General features: G+C 36.3%; 1 protein-coding gene across 3 annotated transcripts in view; it reads right to left on the reverse strand.

Moving 5' to 3' along the window:
* The window catches only part of FBXO33 (F-box protein 33), a 46,101-nt gene that overhangs the window by 12,365 nt on the left and 13,282 nt on the right, over positions 1-20,454 (reverse strand). Inside the window, exons 2-4 of one of the 3 annotated variants that reach the window (XR_009264415.1) lie at positions 5,323-5,433; positions 4,117-4,802; positions 2,781-2,932 (exon numbers count right to left, since the gene is read on the reverse strand). Coding sequence is in view for 2 of the 3 variants with exons in the window: in XM_058738914.1 (XP_058594897.1) it covers positions 2,661-2,932; positions 4,117-4,802; positions 5,323-5,433 (1,069 nt within the window). In the remaining variant the exon portion in view is untranslated. Of the gene's footprint in view, positions 1-881; positions 2,933-4,116; positions 4,803-5,322; positions 5,434-20,454 lie in introns of those variants that run through there. The other 2 variants (XM_058738914.1, XM_058738916.1) reach the window with 2 other exon arrangements.

Genomic DNA, 20,454 nt, shown 5'->3' on the forward strand with positions numbered 1-20,454 from the left:
AGTTAAAACTTTTAGTGAAGAATCAGAGTTTTAGATAACTAACTCCAATCCCTAATTTTACAGATGACAGAACTGAAGCTCAAGGGAGAGTCTGCTCATGTAGCATTAGAGCTTAGAGTATAAAACATGCTGCCGCCTAGGTTAGTGCTCTACTATACCAGCCTTCACGTGTATGCTATTCATAGATATTAACACATTTTTTTTGTACATTTTGGTTACTATTTTTGTATTTTAAATACAAAAACATGTTGATTCACTCAAAAGAGATACGGTTAGGAAACAAGGAAGCAGTAGGTATAATGACAGTTGCTTGTGAACACCAGATTATTCCAAGATGAGGGAGTGCCTAGAAAAGAGTCAGTGTCTGGAATGAGTAAGGAAAGATAGATGAAGGAAGAGAGCCATTTGCTTTCTCATAAATGACAGCTGTTTGTCTCAGCAAGCAAGAATAGAGATTACAAAGCCAAATTAAAGCAATATAGGGACTTATGAACTACTTAATACTGGCATACTAAAGTATTTTTGCATCCAGTACAGGAACTGTAAAAAGTTCCTATATACAGTCTATAAATTAAGTTTTACCGTATCAGTAATGTATTCTAAATGCATAATACACTTGGGTTTTGTGCTAACCAGCCTATTGTTTGCTCTTAAGCTTGTATTTTGCCAGTTAGTAAAACAAAACAAAACAAAAAAAAAATTAAGACACTTCAAACTATTTAAGACTTTTTATGAACTATACCCAAATTTAAGCTTTGCTGTACCCGACTACAATAGGAGCAACAGGAGCTAACATGATTATACATAATAGAAGGATTATTGCAGTTTATTTAACACTAAAAGTTTTCATGCTTTGCATACAATAAAGTATATTACAATGATCACTTTTTAATGCTTTATTCGTTGATTAAAAGAATATACATTTAACATAAACCATACAACATCAGTCATCAGGTCAAACACTCAGCTGGTTTCCTTACAGTTTCTGTCAGGATTTATTTTATCCGATCACATTTATAAGATAAAATCTCACCACATCTGGCATTTACACACACTGTGCCAGTGGATTCACACTACTGATGTACATATAAAATCCTCATGGTATGTGCTCACTGGAGACAAAACAGTGCACACCTGTCAAAAGGTCATTTTAATATAAGATGGTAAAACCATTTGTAAAATACATATAAACTTTTTCCATAAATAGAATCATATCTGGACATCTGTTGCATAAATTGTGTTTCCAAAGCTTACAATAGAGCAGCCAGGTCTCAGCACTGCTGGGCACCCACGTTGGCTACTTACTTTATTATTGCAGACTGTCCTTTAACATTAAATGCACAACATTCGTACCACTTAAAACTGGGGTCAGGTGGAAGTCTCACAGAGACCACGTCTGTACCGCGGTTGCCCTGAAACAGTTAAATCGGCTTTTAAAGCCTCTCAGATATAACAAGGTTTTAAAACATACTTCATGGAATGTTCTTCATGTATCATAGCAGCTCATACCTGTGATAGAACAAGTTTTCAGTTTTTCCTTTCTTTCCTTTACATTCACTATTCACAGTGAAACAGGTGCATGGTTTTTTTTTCTTTTTTTTGTTTTGTTTTTTTTCAGAGTTCTGAGGTTGCTGACTGAGCCACAGCACAGCTGTGTACCACAGGTCGAAATTCGACCTTAAATATTACAATCTAGCAGTATCTGGCTGGCCAGAGTGGGCCGGCCCCTGCCAGCATGTGGGCACTTCTTCAGTTAAGTCTATTCTTTGGCAGCTGACACGCGCGCTGACAGAGAAAAATCCAGTGACTCGTTGCTAGGGATTTCACGACTAATGTTTGTTTGCAAGCATGTGTGTTTACAGCTCTGTTTTTTAAAGGTTTTGCTTTAGGAGGTTTTACCCTGGAATACAGTTTCTTCCTCCACTATTTGAAATCTGGGCTAAAAAGCTAACTTGAATGTATAATGTAATTGATGAATAAATTATGTCAGATATAGTTTTTAAAAAGTCTAACAATTTGAGTATTCACATTTAGGTAAATGCATTTTTTTAAAAAAAGGATTAAACAGTGTTCTAACCTAGTACTATACAAAATTCTGAATGGTAATTGGTGATATCATCTATTATATATGTAATGAAAGTTAAAGTCTTGGCTTTTCTGTTAAAGATAACTCATTTGGGATCATACTATCCTCCCTTCTTCCATTTCAAATAAGAATTAATGAAGTGCTGTCACAATGCATGAATGCGGTGCATTGCATACAAATCCACCAGGCTATGGATATATATCTATATATGTATAAAAATATTTTGGCTCCTGAGCTCTGAACTCTGACACACAAAGAAGAAAAACATCAAAAGGCAGAGTAACTCAGTGAAAAATAAAGTTAGCCAGCAACCTCAGACAACCTTCGGTTGTATATCCTTAAGGTTGGATAACAAGTCCATTAACCGTGAAAGCCCTATACACTGTCACTTTGAACTTCTAAACCAATACCCGACTACGTTCTTTGATCAAGAAGTAGAATATACATATATAATTCTATAAAGCTAATACTGATTAAACACAGCACAAAGGGATTAATTCACACTACTGAAAAAAAACATAATAGGACCCTACTTGCATATGTAACCACAGGAATTGTACATTTTTTAAAAAAGCTAAATGTCTTCGCTGAAGCTTTGCATCTCTCTGTAAAAATGACGATTTGGTTCAGTGAAGACACTGAGTGATTCGATGTCCATGACCGCGTGCCAAGGTTGACCCAGGCCCAGGGATACCTGCTCAATAAGGTTATGCACTGGATCCACATCCTGGTCGGCCAGTTCACCTTGGTCAAAATCAATGCTTTCTTCAGTGACTTCAAGTACTTTTAGATCAGAGCCACGAAGACGAGCAATGGCAATGAGGTTGTGTGCCCACACTGTGTAACCTTAAAAATAAACAAAAGATAAGAACTGTCATTTCCTTGCATTTTATTTTGTCTATTTGATAAGTTAGTTCTTTCCACAAACTTGTATGTCGCTTATTACTTTGGCCCTTTTCCTTTAAAAATATATTGAGATTGGAAAAGGAAGTATGATTGTTTAGCTCAGGAAAAAAAAAAAAAAAAGACTAAGTTTGATATTGTTTCCAAAACCATCACCCTGGGTGGTGCATTGGTAGGTGCTGTAATCCTATTCTGGTTATCACTGCACTTAGTAAGATTGAGGACATTTAAAGTATAACTAGCTTTGGATAGTGCTGTATCATAAATTTTTATTTCATACATATGTATCCATTAACAATACATACGAAACTGTTGTTTTTAGTTACTAAAAAAAACCCTCTCCTATGATGCTTCACTGTCCAAAGTTATGAAGTGACACTTCAAAGCTAAAATTGTTAATTGTGAGTAGAAAATATGTAAAGTATAAAACAGTCACAGAAACTTGTACTAACTTGAGGATATTGATTATCTCTGGGAAAGAATAAAGGGGAGTGGATGACAGGGGCTTTGGCTGTATCTAATTTCTAATTTCTTGAAAGAAAAAAAAAGGTTAGACTGGCTGAAATTAATCTTTCAATAACCTGGTATTTCTTTGTCTGTAAAAAATCCCTATTTTATTATCTTTAATATTGATTTATTCTTTGCTGCTACCTCTGACTGGCCAAATTACGAAGCAAAACTTGAACAGAAAGACACACACATTCCTACACTAATGCAGGCTCAAAATTAATTTAAAAATATAATAAAACACAACTAATAAAGTGAGTTTAAGATATTCATATAGTCTTTATGTTTTGTATTCTGTAAATGTGTTACATGTTCCAGAAAAGGAAGTAAAATGTTCTTCTACTTGTCAGAATAGCAACTCTCTCTAAATGAGAATAGTTAACATTAAAATGAAAGGCGTCGGTAAGAAAAAAAGCATATACCCATTTAATGGAACCATTGTTTAAAAAATATCATACAAATTAGTATGTTAAAATCTAGAATCTAGAAGATGAGGCAGCAAGCAATAAAGAAATCATACTTTCTCCTTCTGTATTATGGTGTTAAGAGATCTTGTGATTACGGGAAGAAACATATCTACTGCGAGTAGATCTGTTTGTTTTCTTAGATAAATCACCTACCGTGAATTGCCAGAAGAGAGAGCTTTGTGCACCTCCATGCTAATAAAACCAATGGATCTTCATTTCGGTTGTCACTAAGATCTGGAAAACCAGACGTGTCAATCACATCATTCATTAATATAAAATGAGTGAGGAACTTATCATACTGCCTGGATATAAGATCAACAATAGCTCCTGAAACACAAGTGATGTAGCTGTCAAAATGAATCCTCTCTAGTGGTATACTGGGTTTCAGAATCTTTAACATATCTTCACTCTTGATATCAAAGGCCATTATATAGACCCGGAGGCTGGTGCTCTTTCGTGACAAGGCTTTCCAATGCTCATCATTTGGCATGTTGTCCAGAGACTTTTGCATCACGGAAACGTTGTGGACCAGGAGAGACAGTCGCTGCAAAGGCACATGGTTGCTATCGGTTAAGACTCTTGCCATCTCGGCTGTAAAGTCACAGAAATCCAGGGCAAGTGAGCGTAGATTCGCAAATCGCTCCAGTTCGACTGTGGTGATCAGAGTGCTGTTACCAGGAATATTGTTGTCCAGCAAACTCAGGTGCTCCATGGTGTTGGCAATAGAGTTTGAGAGAGATGACAGTGAGGTTGGGGTTACTATTTCCAGCATAAACCCACAGGACAGCCATTTCAGTTGCCTACTATTACTCAGTATTTCTTCAAACAGCTGCTGAATTCTGTAAGGAAAACACATGCCACAATGATCCTGTTAACATTTAGCTCTAACCTCTAAACACTGACTTTTGAAAGTGGGCAATGAAATGGCATGCAATGCTGAGATCCATTTTCTCTCAGTAAATGTCTATCCAACACATAAATAGTATTACCATATTATTTCTACCACTAAAATTCACATTAAAATATAATGAATAAACTCTATTAAACACATAAAAATACGTTCTTCACCCAAGGAAAGCAGCATTTTGCAACAGTATGGTATAAAAGATTGATGATATACAATTTATGTTACAGAGAAGGCAAACAAATAGCAGTTTTAAATCGCAATAATTACCCAAATTCTATGATTTGTCTTAAAGATTTATGCTGTGGAATGGCATATTTTATAGTTAAAATATTTCCAATTTATAGGACATATGTTCTTAGAAAAAATATTACTCTTATTGTATCTTATAATTTCTCAGAAAAAACTAAAATTATTATTAATGTAAACCCCCTTCCACTAACTATACAACTTACTGTTTAATTTTTTTGCCATCAGGGTCCACCTTGCTGAGGTATGTATTTGACAAACTTCCTTGCTGTTGTAGAACACTTATGTCTCCAAAAAGGCTAAACTTCTGGAGGTTCCTACAAGAAAAGTAATTTAAAATGACTGTCTAACTAAATAATATGTAATAATATAAATATTAAAAATAGAAAATAGAAGGGATACCTAGAAAAGTTTCTGCCTTATAACTCACTTAGAATCCAATGAACTACTTTCAGATTGTTTTTTACACACAATTAAAAGCAACATAATACAAGAATGGCATAAGCTTTACAAAATGAAGACTGAGGTATAAAGCTTAGTTCCAGAAATCAATATTTTAATGACCATGGAAAAATGTTTATGCATTGTTTTCCTGATTTTATTCAGTTGTCTGTTTTCTTACATGTAACTGAGCTTCTTGAAGATGATTATTATTTTTTTTTAAATTTAATGTTTATTTGAGAGAGAGCAAGAGAGTGAGCATGAGTGGGGGAAGGACGGAGAGCGAGGGAGACACAGAATACAAAGCAGGCTTCAGGCTCTGAGCTGTCAGCACAGAGCCTGAGGCGGGGCTCGAACCCATGAACTGTGAGATCATGGGCTGAAGTCGGACGCCTAGCTGACTGAGCCACCCAGGTGCCCTAAAGATGATTATTTTGAATTGTCAGGCAATTCATAGATCTCTATTTCCTTGGGGATGGTTACTTGAGCTTTATTAGTTTCCTTTGGTGGTTCCATGTTTGCCTGATTTTTAATGATCTATGTGGTCTTGAATCGGTGTCTTGTGTATCTGGGGGAGCAAATACTTCTTCCAGTTTTTATAGACAAGTTTGACCTCCTCCTGTTGGGTCTCCAGACTATGAGATTGCATCCAGGACCACATTCGAGTTGGTGGGGCCAGGTCACATGGCTGCTGCTGGACCTGCACTGGGGTCTATGGTTTGTGGACCCCATTACCAGACACCTGGGCAGGTGTGGATCCTGTCTGGTGTCTTGGTGGACAGGACTGCCTCTGAGTCCTTTGTCAGTAGGGCTGGTGCTGGGACAAAGGTCTGCTATTAGGTCTGCAAACAGCTGCCACTTACTAGGTGTGGGGGCAGGAGTGATTTCCACCAGATCCCTGAGAAAGGCTCCTGTTCTGGGACTCAGGGAGGGCAGGGGTGCCCAGGATTGCAGCTGAGAGGGGCTAGAACTGAGTGTCAGGGTTGTTTTAGGGTCCATGGCTGGGACCAGATTCTGCAGGCCTGTGTCTGGGGGCACTGACAAGTGTGCCATCTGCTGGGTTTTTAGGTGTGTGGGACTACCCTCAGACCATGGCTGAATAAGGATGGAGTTCATTCATAGGGCTGCTTCAGGATACAGTTAGACCAACGTTGGCATGTATACCCTGAGGCACAAGGAGGCTTGTCTCCCAACAGGTTCCTGGGCAAGCAGGAATATTCCTGATCACAGGTGCACACAAACCTGAATTCTGTATTGCCTTGATTAAAAATTCCTAAGATTAAAAACCCTAACTGGCTATCAGAAACAGGCAAATGGCTAGCTTGGTACAGTAAGATCCTTCAAAATGTGGTTCAAAAAACGCTATACTGGGCTACTTACTATTCTTTAAATGTAATACTATTCCCTCTCCTGGTCTGCCTGGTAAACTTCTATTCAGCCTTCTGAATAGATATCTGAATGCCAATTACTCTATCAAAGCCTTTTCTGAGGCAATCCTCTCAGCCTCTGTAGTTTTAGCCATTTCTTGGGACTTTATAAAATGTCTTTATTAAACGGTAATATACTTTACTGTGATTTGTTATTTCTCTCATTAAAGGGGTAAACTCTTGTTTCTCATAAGTACCTAGCAATAATTTTTGGCACAAGATAGGCGTTCAATGAATATCTGTTAAACAAATGAATATTTTGGGAAGGTAAGCTCAAGAGTTACCTAAATAGAAATAGTAATCAAAACCGTAATATAAATGAAAACAATGGGAAATAGATACATAAGGGGAGGTGGGCCTGGGATAGATTTTGTAAAGATAATCACATCAGAGAATTATTTTAAGGGTAATGTTTTCAATTGACTTAAAAAAAAAAGTTTTCTTCTGGATAGATCTTCTATGTAAAGGGAGATTAAAGATTAGTTTATGAGTATTGACAGCTATTAACAATAATTATGTTCTCCATTACTTTGACTTTTTTTCCTATCAGGAGTTCTTTTATGAAATAGAGAACTAAATCTCCTTTAAAGGGAGAGTAAGGAAAAGGTTAGCACCTCAAAGGGCTTAGAAACATTTCTTCATATAGTTCCATAGAATAGTAAGGTGATAATACCAGGTAAGTAGAAAATATTTCACTGAGTTTACTATCAAGATGCCTCCACAAATGTATTTAAATTTATCATTTATGAAAAGATAAAAAATCTTTTCACAAATAAAAAGATATTTTAAGGGACCCATGACAGATGGAAACCAACCTGAATTATTAATTTCATACTAGTGATATTCTTCTTGTCATATTCTAAATCTGCACCATGTAATATGGGGAATATAGTTACTAAATACTTGAAACATGGCTAGTCAGAGCTGAGATGTGCTCTAAGTATAAAAATACATTTAGAAGACTTAATACAAAAACTATAAAATCTCATTAATTTTTTATATTGGTCACATATTCAAATGATAATATTTGGATATATTAGGTCAGATATACTAAAGTTAATTTCATCTTTTTTTTTTACTATTTAATGTGGCTACTTGAAAAATTTAAATCACGTGTGGTCTGTATTATATTTTTATTGTACAGTGCTGCTCTAAAGAATACAATGTGCAGGGGCACCTGGGTGGCTCAGTCAGTTCAGGGTCCAAGTCTTGATTTCAGCTCAGGTCATGATCTCATGGTTTGGGCCATGCTGGGCTCTGTGCCTACAGTTGGGAGCCTGCTTGAGATTCTCTCTCTCTCTTTATTTCTCTCTCTCTCTCTCTCCGCCCCCCCTCCACTCCCCTGCTTGCATGCTCTTTCTCTCTCTCTCTCTCAAAATAAATAAACAAACAAAAAGAATATAATGTGCATATTGTAGTTTTCTGGTTAGCTTCATTTAAAAACATACTGTCATGAGCAGAAATATAATTAAGGGTATATAGCTAATACTGCTGGTTTTATGGTTAAAATATTTAGAACACCCACATCACTGTTGAAAAAAAAAAATTAAAAAAAAAAGGGGGCGCCTGGGTGGCGCAGTCGGTTAAGCGTCCGACTTCAGCCAGGTCACGATCTCACGATCCGTGAGTTCGAGCCCCGTGTCAAGCTCTGGGCTGATGGCTCGGAGCCTGGAGCCTGCTTCCGGTTCTGTGTCTCCCTCTCTCTCTGCCCCTCCCCCGTTCATGCTCTGTCTCTCTCTGTCCCAAAAATAAATAATAAAAAAAAAAGTTGAAAAAAAAAATTTTTTTAAGAACACCCACATCACTTTTCAGCTTTCTGACTATATGTAACAATATAAACTCTAAGACCAATGAGTAGTTTTTAACTATAAAAAAGTAGGAGGTGACTTCAGAAAATGTTATATATAATTAAAAAAAAATTCTACAACTCCAAACACACCTTAACTATACTGCCAATGCATATTGCAGATATTATAAAGTACCTATAAAAAAAACATGTGGTCTTCCTCCACCTCTCCTATTAACTCAAATACAAGTCAAATCCATCAACTTGAAAAAACGTACAAATGATCAAGAGGAAAACCAGTTTGAATGAATGGAGCAAATAAGCTCACCTTTCTTCACCTGTGATGTCATCTCTAACTTTCCATTGACTGTAACTCATTTATCTTGAAGACATCATATTTAATCTCCACTGCTATTTGTATCTCAGACGTGGAAAAAAGCAACCTGCCAGTATGACTGATTCAAGTTTGTTTATTTTGAGAGAGAGCAAGTGAGAGAGAGCGTGGGGAGGGGCAGAGAGAGAATCCCAAGCAGGCTCTGTGCTGTCAGTGCAGAGCCCGATGTGGGGCTCCATCTCATGAACCCTGAAATCATGACCTGAGCCAAAACCAAGAGTCGGATGCTTGGGGGTAACCAAGCACCCCAGCCATGACTGATTCAAAAGCAAGTCCTCCCCCAGGAAGGAGAAATCCTCATTTTCTCATTCTCTTGAGAGAAACAGGAATGGAAAGATATATAGGCAGGTGAAATGAAATTAACCATGAATTATATATGTCTACATGGCAAGTTTTCTCCACTTATTAACTAACAATTAGGCTCCCAGAACTTAAGATGACTAGGCTGGTGTTTATTTCTTTACTTTTCCCAAACATTTCAATCTGTATCACTGGCATCAAGGTCTGGTTATTACTTTCTTCCTGCCTTCGTCTGTCCCTGCTATAGTGGAGAAAGAGATCATCCACATTCTATCTTCTCTTCTGTCCTTCTCTAATCTCCTTTTTTCTACTACTTCAATCTATTTAGTCCAAACATTTCTTAAGTATAATTATCAGAGACTCCTACATATCAAGGTGCCACAAGTGGAACTGGGAGTTCATTTAATGAATTGTGGTTTTACTTTTGCTGTTCTATATGTGGTATATAAAGAACACCTATCTCCCAGATGGAATATACAAGTCTGTATATATGTAACAAACAAACAAAAAAACAACCAAACCCCCCCAAAAAAGCAGAAAAACTGTCTTTCACAATCATGGCTAATAGCCAAGACTATCAACGAAAAGTTTTGACATTTTTGACAATTCTTGGCATTATGGTGACTATATTCCATCAGAGTTATTAGCACATAAAAGTACACTTCCCCCCAATTTCTTTATGTCACTTCACAGATGTTATTTGGTTTTAATGAATCTAAATCATAAAACGTTTTTTCTATTTCTACTTTCCTTTTCAGTTGTGACTAAAATTATTTCTTGCTATGTAATCAAATAATCTATTACCCAAAAATGACTTCACAACTCCTAGTACTACAAATTTGTATAAAATATTTTGTCTTTTTAATTCCCACATCAAACTTATTTATCCCTCCCAACCCAATAGCTTTCTTTCCCTGGCTGGAATCTATTTACCAAGTAATGCTCATTGCTAAGCTCACAGTATTAGGTAATGATGCTAAAAAATGTTAAATATTACATTTATATTAAATATTATATATGTTAAATATTACATTATAACCAGCAAGAATAATGTTATCCATATTTGTAAAGGGTTGCTCAGGAGAAATAAAGGTGGTGTTTGAAAGAGCACTGAATGAGAAATCAAGTGTCCAAAATGCAAAAAATCCACTGACTACAGTTTTGTGAAATAAAATAATTTTTAAGTTATTTAAAAAGACAAAAACCTATCACTTGAGCAACATCTAATTTCTTCCTCTAAACATGATGATACTTTAATCATATTATTTGAAATCTTGCTCTAAGTTCTCATATCACTAAACCTCTGGTCTAAGTCATCTTCACCTGTAAAGTTCTCTGATTCTATAAATTCCTAGTCATTGAACTGAGCACTGAGTGAAAGGGTTCAGTTAGAAATAAAAACAAAGAGAATAAATGAGTAGTAACCATTTTCTCCCATAAATTTAAAACTCTTTTGTCATTCTGGCTCAAATGACCACCCATCTCTTTTGGGTTATTCTTGAAATTTAACAGCTACAATGTATGCCTGCAGTATTGGCTCAATTTATTTGCAGAGTTTCTAAGACTTTTTGCATTACTACTTTTAATGAGAATAACATTTTCAACTATAAGACTACTCAAATTAATTGGTCTTGGAATGATGAATAGGAGTCTCTCACTGATAGATTTTAAAGCATTATTCATTTATATAAATTTAAACTGAATTGTTTTATCCACTGATTTATATTATACTTGGGGTTAGGATGGAAAAGGAATGAGTGAAAAGTAGCTTAGCTACTAATATAAATCTTGATGATGTCTATTTTCTGATGAACATTATCTACTTACCAATTTTTAGAATTTCAGTGTGTGTTAAGAAATAATATTGTTATGAAATAGCAAAAAAAGACTAATAAGGAAAACTAGTTTACGTTTTATAAAATTAAAAATCACTATAATCTAAAATACATCCAGATGATACAAAAATTGGGCTTTACAGTTCGTGTGGTCCGTCCTAGAAACTGATGGTAAAATGCTGAGTTCATGTGCACTTTCTGGAAGAAGGATCACTAGCTTTCATCAGCTTTTCATAGATTAAACAAAAAAGATTAGGTATCACTGATGTAGGCCTAGAGTCCTGTAGGGATATTTACACACACACACACACACACACACACACACACCACTAAAACAACAAAAATTCTAGATCTGTCGACAGTTAGAAGATATTATTAACCACATTTACCAATGTATATCCCTTATCAAAACTGCCAGATTTTAGGAGCTACTTCTATGTGTATGTAAGGTCAGAAAGAACAAGCAGATGTCAACCAATGACAGAGATTACTATAAATGATTCACACAAAAGTAGGTTAGAGAATCAAAATAAGTATAATAAGACCAACACCTAATTTATTTTGGGCCTAGAGTACTGAGTGTTTGTCACTTTTGCTGGCAAGCTTTCATATTCCAAGAAAAAGCCTTTTCTATCAGAAATGCCACTTTTTAAAAATGTTTACTTTTGATAGAAAGAGAGAGGAGAATGAGAATGAGTCGGGGAGTGGAAAGGGAGGGGGACAGAGGGTCTAAAAGGAGCTCTGCACTGACAGCAGAGAGCCCAATGCAGGTGTCAAACTCATGAAGCTGCGAGATCATGACGTGAGCTGAAGTCAGACACTTAACAGACTCAGCCACCCAGACGCCCCAGAAATGCCACTTCTCAATCAAATAACAGCTGTCAAAACTACCACCATCACAAAAAACCCCAGAGTTTCCCAGTTTTTAGAGAAAATAAAAACGCTTTGCTTCGGAAATTCTTTTTTTTAGTGTTTATTTATTTTGAGAGAGAGAGAGTGAGAGAGAGAGAGACAGCGCGCGAGCGAGCGAGTGCATGAACAGGGCAGGGGCAGAGAGGGAGAAAGAGAATCCCAAGCAGGCTCCATGCCCAGCAAGGAGTCCTATGCAAGGCTTGATCTCACAACCGTGAGATTATGACTGGAGCCAAAATTAAGAGTCAGACTCTCTTTTCCCCTTTGGATATTCTTTCCTGCTTTGTTGAAGATTAATTAAGCATATAAGTGTGGGTTTATTTCTGGGTTTTATATTCTGTTCCATTGCTCTGTGTCTATTTTTGTGCCAGTACTATACTATTTTGATTACTACAACTTTGTATCATAACTTGAAGTCCAGAATTGTGATACTTCCAGTTTTGTTCTTTCTTAGGATTGCTTTGGCTATTCAGGGTCTTTTGTTGTTCCATACAAATTTCAGTGTTATTTGTTTAAGTTCTGTGAAAAATACTGTTGGTGTTTTGAGAAGGATTTCAGTAACTCTGTAGATTGCTTTGGGTAATATGGACATTTTGACAATATTCTCTTCCATGAACTTGGAATATCTTTCCATTTCTTAGTGTCTACAGTTTCTTTCATCAGTGTTTTATAGTTCATAGAGTATAGGTCTTTCATCTCTTTGGTTAAGTTTATTCCTAGGTACTTTATTCTTTTTGGTACAACTATAAGTAGTGTTTTTTTGTTTTTTTTTTTAATTTCTGTGACTTCACTTTTGTTGTCTAGAAACACTACCAATTTCTAGTTATTAATTTTGTATCCTGCCACTTTACTGAATTCATTTTTTCTAGTAGTTTTTTTCGTGGAATCTTTAGGATTTTTCTATGTATAGCATCATGTCATCTGTAAATAGTGACAGTTCAACAACTTCTTTACCAATATGGATGCCTCTCATTTCTTTTTCTTGTGTGATTGCTATGCAGTCCTTTATATTTCTGTGGTATCAGTTACTTCTTTCTCATTTCTGGCTTTATTTGGGTCTTTTCTCTTTTTTTCTTAATCAATCTAAGCGTTTGTCAATCTTGTTTATCTTTGCAAAGAACCAGCTCTTGATTTTGCTTTTTTTCCTTTTTCTTTTCTTTCTTCTTCTTCCTCTTTTTCTTTCCCCTCCCCCTCCTCCTCCTTCTTCTTCTAAGTCTCTATGTCATTTACTTCTGTCCTGATCTTTAGTATTTCCTTTCTTCTACTCACCTTGGGTTTTGTTTGTTCTCTTTCTAGTTCCTTTATGTGTAAAATTAGATTGATTTTTTTTTTCTTATTTCTTAGGCCTATATTGCTATATACTTCCCTCTCCAAACTGCTTATGATGTGTCCCAGAGATTTTGGACTGTTGTGTGTTCATTTTCATGTGTTGCCATGTATTTTTTAATTTATTCTTTGACCGCTTCATTGATCCCTTGGTTGTTTAGAGGTTATGTCCTTTAGTCTTAACATTTTTGTGGTTTTTCCTGTTTTTTGTTTTTTTCCCCTGTGATTCATTTCTAGGTTCATATTGTTGTGTTGGAAAAGATACATGGTATGATTTTGATCTTAAATTTATTGAGGCTTGTTTAATGGCCTAATATGTCATCTACTCTGGAGTGTATTCTATTTATACTTGAAAAGAATGTGTATTCTGTTGTTTTTATATGGAATGGTCTGTATATATCTGTTATGCCCAGATGGTCCAATATGTCATATTGATTTTCTGTCTGGATGATCCATCCATTGATGTAAGTGGAATGTTAAAGTCCTCTATTTTCTTGATGGATTGATCTCTTTATTATTATTAATGCCCTTCTCTTTTATTACAATCTTTGTTTAAAAGTCTATTTTGGGGGTACCTGGGTGGCTCAGTCAGTTGAACATCCAACCGGTCCAAGTCATGATCTTGCAGTTCATGAGCTTGAGCCCCACATCGGGCTTGCCACTGTCAGCCTGTCAGCGCAGAGCCCACTTCAAATCCTCTGTCCTCACTCTCTGCCCCTCCCCTGCTTGTGCTCTCTCTCAAAAAAAAGAAAAAAAAGTCTATTTGTGTAAGTAATGCTACCCCAGATTTTTTTTTTTCACTTTCATTTACATGGTGAATGTTTCCTGTCCCTTCACTTTCAGTCTGTAAGCATCTTTAGGTCTGAGATGAGTCTATTGTAGGAAGCAATATAGATGGGTCTTACTGTTTTTATCTATTCTACCACTCTGTGTCTTTTGATTGGAGCATTTAGGCCACTTAAAGTAATGACTGATAAGTATATACTTACTACCATTTATTAAATTTGTTTTCTGGTTGTTTTTGTAGTTCATTGTTCTTTTCTGCTTCTCTTGTTCTCTCTGTGATGGATAAGTATCTCTAGTGTTGTATTTGGCTTTATTTCACTTTATTTTTATTTTTTTGCCTTATTTTTTTAACTTTATTTTTTATTTTTAAAAATTTATATCACACTTAGTTAGCATACAGTGAAGCAATGATTTCAGGAGTAGATTCCTTAGTGCCCCTTACCCATTTAGTCCATCCCCCCTCCCAAAATCCCTCCAGTAACCCTCAGTTTGTTCTCCCATATTTATGAGTCTCTTCTGTTTTGTCCCCCCGCTCCGTTTTTATATTATTTTTGTTTCCCTTCCCTTATGTTCATCTGTTTTGTCTCTTAAAGTTCTCATATGAGTGAAGTCATGTGATTTTTGTCTTTCTCTGACTAATTTCACTTAGCATAATACCCTCCAGTTCCATCCACGTAGTTGCAAATGCAAGATTTCATTCTTTTTGATTGCTGAGTAATACTCCATTGTATATATATACCACATCTTTATCCATTCATCCACCGATGGACATTTGGGCTCTTTCCATTCTTTGGCTATTGTTGATAGTGCTGCTATAAACATGGGGGTGCATGTGCCCCTTCGAAATAGCACACCTGTATCTCTTGGATAAATGCCTAGTAGTGCAATTGCTGGGTCATAGGGTAGTTCTATTTTTTTAGTTTTTTGAGGAACCTCCATACTGTTTTCCAGAGTGGCTGCACCAGCTTGCATTCCCACCAACAATGCAAAAGAGATCCTCTTTCTCTGCATCCTCGCCAACATCTGTTGTTGCCTGAGCTGTTAATGTTAGCCATTCTGACGGGTGTACCATGGTATCTCATTGTGGGTTTGATTTGTATTTCCCTGAGGATGACTGATGTTGAGCATTTTTTCATGTGTTGGTTGGCCATCTGGATGTCTTCTTTGGAGAAGTGTTTATTCATGTCTTTTGCCCATGTCTTCACTGGATTAGTTGTTTTTTGGGTATTGAGTTTGATAGGTTCTTTGTAGATTTTGGATACTAACCCTTTATCTGATATGTCATTTGCAAATATCTTCTCCCATTCTGTCAGTTGCCTTTTAGTTTTGCTGATTGTTTCCTTCGCTGTGCAGAAGCTTTTTATTTTGATGAGGTCCCAATAGTTCATTTTTGCTTTTGTTTCCCTTGCCTCCAGAGACATGTTGAGTAAGAAGTTGCTGCGCGCAAGACCAAAGAAGTTTTTGTCTGCTTTCTCCTTTAGTATTTTGATGGCTTCCTGTCTTACATTTAGGTTTTTCATCCATTTTGAGTTTATTTTTGTGTATGGTGTGAGAAAGTGGCCCAGGTTCATTCTTCCACATGTCGCTGTCCAGTTTTCCCAGCACCACTTGCTGAAGAGACTGTCTTTATTCCATTGGATATTCTTTCCTGCTTTGTCAAAGATTAGTTGGCCATATGTTTGTGGGTCCATTTCTGGGTTCTCTATTCTGTTCCATTGATTTGAGTGTCTGTTTTTGTGCCATATTTCACTTTATTTTTGGTGTATCTACCATAGGTTTTGGCTTTGTGGTTATCATGAGGTTCATATATGTCATCCTAAGTAAACAGCAGTCTACATTAATTTGATGGTCATTTAAGTTCAAACACATTCTTAAAAAAACAAACAAAAAAACCCAGGAGTGCCTAGGTAGCTCAGTCAGTTAAGTGGCAGAGTCTTGATTTTGGCTCAGGTCATGATCTCATGGTTGTGAGATTGAGCCCTGTGTCGGGCTTGATGCTAGGCATGGAGCCTGTTTAAGATAGTCTCTCTCACACTGCCCCTACCCCATTCATGTGTGGGTACTTGTTCTTTCTCTAAAAAAAAAACAAAACAAAAAAACCCACACTAGAGGGAATCAACAGTAATTTTTGAGGATGCAGAAGAACATATCAGCAATCTGGAAGATAGGGTAATAGCACACAAGCTGAATCGCAAAAAGAGAATTTTTTTAAAATGAGGATAGATTAAGAGATCTCTTAGATAAAATCAAGTAAACAAACATTTGTACTATAGTAGTCCCAAAAGAAACAGAGAGAAAGGTGTAGAAACTTATCTGAAGAAATAATAACTGAAAACTCCCCTAAGGTAGGGAGGTAAATAGACTTTCATCTCCAAGAAACAGAGAGTTCCAAACAAGATGAACCCAAAAGGTCCACACCACAGTGCATAATAATTAAAATGAGATCGTGAGATCATGACCTGAGGCAAAATCAAGAGCTGGAGGCTTAACTGACTGAGCCACCCAGGCAGGCATCCCTTCTACTGTGTTTTTTACTTCAGTTATTGTATTAACCCTGTTTAAAATTACAATGATCTCTTTTTAGCATTTTACTATTTTCTATCTTTTTATTGAAGGTCTCACTGAGTTCTTCCATTTTTTTTTTTTCCCAACCCATTGAGTATCTTTATGATCATTACTTTAAGTTCTTTATCAGGCAGATTGTTGATCTCTGTTTCATTTAGTTACTTTTCTGAGGTGTTTTTTTTCCCCCCTGTTCTTTCTTTTAGAGCATATTCCTCTGTCTCCCGAGTTTGCTTGACTGTCTGTGTTTGTATGCATTAGGCGAAACAACTATTTCTCCTAAAGCTGAAGGAGTGGTCTTGTGTACAGTGTACCATGAGCAGACTGTGTGTGCATTGGTGATTTTGCTGGTTGGGTGGAGCTGTGGCTGTATATGCCAGTAACTCTTTAATGCCATGGCATGTCTCTGTCTCTCTTGCTCTCTCTTGCCATTCTCTTTACCTTTGGTTTTTCAGTACCTGTTCAGTCCTTAGTTAGATCTTCTTCAGGAGGAACTGATCTATTAATAGGTGTAATTTGGAGGAAGTGAGTTCAAAGTCTTCCTACATTGCCATCTTCAACTGGGACAGAGAAAATAAATTTAAACTAGGTTTATGTAGCTTTTTATCATTATAAGAAGTTAAATCATTTAAATTTTTTTAATCTTTATTTATTTTTTAGAGAGAGAAAGAGACATAGCCAGCGAGTGTGAGCAGGGGAGGGCCAGAGAGCCAAAAGAGGGAGACACAGAATCCAAAGCAGGCTCCAAGCTCTGAGCTGTCATCAGAGTCTGAAGTAGGGCTTGAACTCATGAGCTGTCAGATCATGACCTAAGCTGAAATCGGACGCTAACCAACTGAGCCACCCAGGCGTCCCATAAGTTAATTCATTTTAAAATCATTACATAAACTAACAACCTGCACATTAGTAAAATTTGACAAGTTAATGTAAGGAGACTCTTGGGGATATTTCTGTTTTAGCTCCATCTATACAATATTTTTCAACATCCCAGCAATGTTCAAAACATGCCAGTCAAAGGCAATTTAAAAAAATTCTGTTGAGGGGATGGCCTGGGTGGCTCACTCCATTAAGTGTCCAACTTTGGGTCAGGTCATGATCTCCCAGTTTGTGGTTTGGAGCCCCATGTTGGACTCTGTGTTGATAGCTTGGAGCCTGGAACCTGCTTTGGATCCTGTGTCTCCCTCTCTCTCTGCCCCTCCCCTGCTCATGCTCTGCCTCTCTCTCTCTCTAAACAATCTCTAAACAAAGATTAAAAAAAAATTCTGGTGGCATGCCTGTTCAGTCAGTTAAGCGTCCGACTCTTGATTTCAGCTTAGGTCATGATCTCACGGTTTGTAAGTTCGAGCCCCTTATTGGGCTCGCTGCTATAAGTGCAGAGACTGCTTTGGATCCTCTGTTTCCCTCTCTCTGCCCCTATCTTCCATCCCCATCCCATCTATTTCAAAAATAAACAAACATATATAAAAAATTCTATTTGCAGCAATGCAATGGTAATAATCTTATTATAGTAAAATTAATAATAATGCATAAACTTTCCATATGGAAATCATGTATGTGTTTATGTAATCATAAATACACATTTGAAGCTAGAATGATTTTTGGAATCATCAAATTCAATCATCTCTTTACAGATCAGGAAACTGAGGTGACTTGTCTAAGACTGTAATACTAGTTAGGGCAGAGCTAAGTAGAGGACCCGGGTTCTGACTCCTATTTCATGTTGTTCCTTATAATTAAACCATGTCCTAGAATATAATTGTCTTTTTGAAAGTTATTATAAAAATTGTAAGTGGCATATTTTAGAGTAGTATATGATGGCCATTTGTGGAAAAATGTTTTTAGGTACTTATTGTTCCACTCCAAATAAAGAAAATTTTAATTAAGTGATACAGAAAACAACAATTTACTTTTAAACCTAGCAAAACAAAACAAAAAACCCCACTGACAACTCAACAGCAGCCTTCAAGTATATCATGTTGAAATCATATTATAGATCATATGGTGAAGCCAAGAAAATAGCCTTCAGGCGGCTCATTATTGTTTCAGATGGTAAATAAGGGACTGAAAAGAACATCTAGGCAACAAAGTTAGAATAGAACATACTGAACCATGGCAATAAACAGATGACTCATTTTGAAGCTAAGAGACAATAGCAGTAACAATCATTTGCGCCACATAATCCTTTTACTTAAAGATGAAATCTATGACCTATTTTATTTATGTATTCATTTATTTATTGCTGAGTCAGTGAGTGAACTAAAGAAACAAACAGGGTTCTTTCCTGCCCAATGTCCATAACATGCATTTGCTCAAAAGGCATGTAATAAAAACATATTGGAAAAGTATTACAGTTGGTTACAAACTTTTTCTTTCATCTGAATCCTTCAAGTTAATTTAGCTCTGTTTCTATGGTAATATTAATAGGATACAATTTACTATCACTAGTCCCTCTCCAAGTCCTAAAGATGTGTTGTGAAAGTACAAAATCACATATAATGTTTGATAATCAATCTTCTGGAACATGCAAAAGACTGTACTATTGCCAAAAGATAATTTATTTCTTCAACTTAACTGCATTCTTCTTTAATCCTATTTCAAAAAACCAGAGCTGTCAGATCATTAAGTACTTATACCTTAGAAACTCAGCCTATACACTGTTCTCCTACTGTTTGTTCAATTATTTGAATATATATTGTGTGCCAATGATGTGAAAAATTATAGCAGTTAAGGTCCATATGTCCATAAGTTTAGACTCTTGGCATAGAAATAAAGGTTTAAAGAAAAATCAGGTGAGAATAAGGAATTATTAATAACCTTATTAATGTGTATAACTGGCATTGTGTTTATATAAAAAAAAGCCCACTACTTCCAGAGCTTCATACTGAGTGTGTAGTGTAAAATGACATCAATATGTTGGATTTGCTTTAAAACACTTAAGATAAAAGAAAGCAAATGTGGCAAAATCCTTAATGACTGAATCTGAATGATAGGTTCTTTGTGTCTATTTTTTGCGTGTTTGAAAATTTCATTAAAAGAGTTAGAAAATCAGGCAGTCATTTCTCTGTGTAACTGGCAAGTTCACTTTACTCTGTGCCTCAGTTTCACCATCTGTAAATAGGAATAATAATGGTACATATCCTTATGGTTGCTTAATATTGCTGTTTCTCTGGGAAAACTAGTTTAGCATTTGAGGGGAACACATGTATTCAGCTCTTTGCAGTGCTGGCAATACAACTGGGTCTTACCGAGCCCCATGATTGTAGTGGTGACTCTAATAGGAGTTTGGTATCAGGAGGGTGTTAGGCTTGAGAAGGTGGGTGTAAGCTGTGGAGGAGCAAAGTCTCTTGCTTCAGGTGATTACCTTTCTCCTTTGCCTTTAACCAAAATGGTCCTTTTGAGGTTTCTAAGAATGAGATTCTTTTTTGAAGTTACTAGCAACATCTGAATAAAAGGTAGTTCAATTCTGCTTTGTTTCTTCCCTTTTCCCATATTAAGAGATGTAAAAGAAGAAGAGTACACATGAGGAATGTCTGGGTAGGAAAACAGATTTATCTGGGCCTATGGTTACA

The sequence above is a fragment of the Neofelis nebulosa genome, chromosome 7, assembly GCF_028018385.1.
Source record: "Neofelis nebulosa isolate mNeoNeb1 chromosome 7, mNeoNeb1.pri, whole genome shotgun sequence".
NCBI lineage: Eukaryota > Metazoa > Chordata > Mammalia > Carnivora > Felidae > Neofelis > Neofelis nebulosa.